The 2,586-nt window shown below is 37.3% G+C and overlaps 1 protein-coding gene across 2 annotated transcripts in view; it reads left to right on the top strand.

Annotated features, from left to right (window-relative positions):
• Window positions 1-2,546, top strand: part of LOC119585152 (E3 ubiquitin-protein ligase parkin-like) — a 12,818-nt gene extending 10,272 nt beyond the window's left edge. For both annotated transcript variants that reach the window (XM_037933782.1, XM_037933783.1), the window contains exons 5-6: window positions 554-721; window positions 1,435-2,546. In XM_037933782.1, coding sequence (XP_037789710.1) covers window positions 554-721; window positions 1,435-2,256 — 990 coding nt within the window. In that variant the 3' untranslated portion in view covers window positions 2,257-2,546. The remainder of the gene's footprint in view (window positions 1-553; window positions 722-1,434) is intronic.
• The last annotated feature ends 40 nt before the right edge of the window (window positions 2,547-2,586 follow it).

The following is a 2,586-nucleotide window of genomic DNA, read 5'->3' as shown; positions in this document are numbered from 1 at the left end:
ATAGAGAGTTGGGTAATATTTTGCTGACTGTGCTTCAGATTTTCCCAAACTCTTGAGTATTTCATATAGTCTAATTGCAATATTATAATTAATTTCTTCTAATGATAGAATGAGAAATGGCAGATGACCTTTATTTTCTCTTTAACTTCCTTTTCTCTCTCATGTTTCACTTACTGTCTGAAAAAATTGATCTACCGCTACAGAATGACTAAGAATTTAAATTATGGTTATACTTGATTCTGCAAGCTGGCAGTATATGTTAAGGTGCAGGGCAATTTGTATAATTTCCTGAATATAACCTTTTTATGGTTAATTATGTTGGCATTTCTTCAAATTTTCCTGTTCTGTCTTGAATGTTGTCAGTGCTTTAGAGGATTTGACACCTGATAAAGCTGTTATTTAATCTTTAAAATAATAGTGCTCTGACATTTAGGAAAGGCAGGTTTTAAATTTTGATTCACCGAATACTCCAGCTAAAAGAAAGAAAATCAGGCTTCAATCTTAACATTATGTATCATTATTTGTAGTTATGTATTTTTTTGATGAATTTCAGAGTTATGATGGGATGGGAGAGCGCCCTCACTTCTACGTCTATTGTGTGGTGCCATGCAATTCGGTACAAGTGGGAAAGTTACGTGTGCGGTGTGCATCCTGCAAGCAAGGAGCTCTGACACTTCATCGCGATCCATGCAATTGGGAAGATGTACTCCAGCCTGGGAAGGTATGTTCATTTGTTTGTGAGAGTTATTAGCCTCTCTTATAAGACTGAAGTAGAATGATGCAAAATTGTGAGGTTAACTTCAGCATATATGTTAACATAAGATAACATGTGTATGAATATATGATGACATGGAAAAGTATGATTTGCTTTTACATACATTGTCGGTAAGTATGCCTTAGTTGCACTGTGCTATTTTAATTGAAGAACAGGATACAATGTTGATCATAAAGAGTTTATGGTTAATATGTACCCCATATCAGTGGATATCCTAGTATTAGCATCGTGAATACATATCTTTTAGTTCAAGTACACTAAAATATTTTTTCACAACAAACAGTTTCCGTGGAAATCTGTTGAGTAGTAGTTCTGTGATATAGAACTGCCTTGAAATTTGTAACATGTTATAATACAGTGTGAGTGCTTTTTTATTGCTCAGTAGATATAATTAAACATGTAGGTAAAAATACAGTCAGATTTGGATTTGGTCATTGGCTTTTGACAGCCAAATTCAAATATTTTTTTTGACAGAAGTCTGATGCAAAACTTAAATAGTCAGTCTTACTTAAGTAATAGGAGAAATAATAAATTATTCTGAAACCTTATATGTTGCTGAATGAGTGTTACATTTTTGTAATATAGTAAGGTGCAAGTTAATGAAGAAAATTACAGTACTTTTCATATCTTATAATTAAATCTTTGTGTTTCATCTCCAGATAAATGCGACATGTGAGACACCAGATTGCAGTGGAACCCAGGCAGAATTCTTCTTCAAATGCCGAGGTCATGAAACAAGTGGTGAGGATGATACTTCAGTGGCCCTGTACTTGGTCCGAGCGAATCTTCCTGCTGTTCCCTGCTTGGCTTGTACAGATGTGTCATCGCCTGTTGTGGTGTTTGAATGTGCAGATGCTCACGTTATGTGCCTCGACTGCTTTGTCACTTACTGTGTGTCAAGATTAAATGAAAGGCAGTTCATACAAGATGAGAAACTAGGTTATACTCTGTCATGTCCAATAGGCTGCCAAGACTCTCTCATCCATGAAGTACACCATTTCAAGTTAATGGGTGATAACAATTATGAAAGGTACCAGCGCTGGGGAACAGAGGAGGCTGTCTTAGCTGCTGGAGGTGTCTTATGCCCATACCCTGGCTGTGGTCAGGGCATCATCCCAGACCAAGATTGCCGTAGAGTAGCCTGCCTTAATGGCTGTGGATATGTATTCTGTCGTCTTTGTCTCCAAGGTTATCACATAGGAGACTGTAATCCTGAAGATGGAAATGGACCGAATGTTGTAGGTAGTTCTGGCAGTTTTGCTGTTGACCCTTCACGTGCTGCTGGCTCTCGGTGGGATGAGGCAACATCGCTTGCCATACGTGTCACAACGAAGCCTTGCCCCAAGTGTCGTACCCCAACCGAGCGGGATGGTGGCTGCATGCACATGGTCTGCACGCGAGGGTCTTGTGGTTTCCATTGGTGTTGGGTTTGCCAGACAGAATGGACCCGAGAGTGCATGGCAGCTCATTGGTTTGGATAAACAGCTTTTAAATTCTTTATAGTCAGTGAAATAAACAACTAGGAAAATTTTATCATCTGTATAGATATAATTTTGCAAAAATTGACTGCATTTTTTGTGAAATATGTTGGGTAATATATCATTTTCATTGTCTTCAAAGTTGCAACATAGAACTTTTTCAGTATATGGTAGGGTTCAAGCTAGAAGTGAAGGTCAGTATCTGTAATGAGGGCAATCTTTAGTGTAAGCAAAGTTAAGTGATCTGATACTTGCACATTTCAATTGTTATTTATTCATTTACAATTTTATATTAAAAAAAAATCTTTATTGTACACTTACAATACACTTGCC

Source organism: Penaeus monodon, chromosome 19 (assembly GCF_015228065.2).
Source record: "Penaeus monodon isolate SGIC_2016 chromosome 19, NSTDA_Pmon_1, whole genome shotgun sequence".
Taxonomy (NCBI): domain Eukaryota; kingdom Metazoa; phylum Arthropoda; class Malacostraca; order Decapoda; family Penaeidae; genus Penaeus; species Penaeus monodon.
Note: the sequence above shows the minus strand (reverse complement) of the source record. Positions and strands in the feature narration are given on the sequence as shown.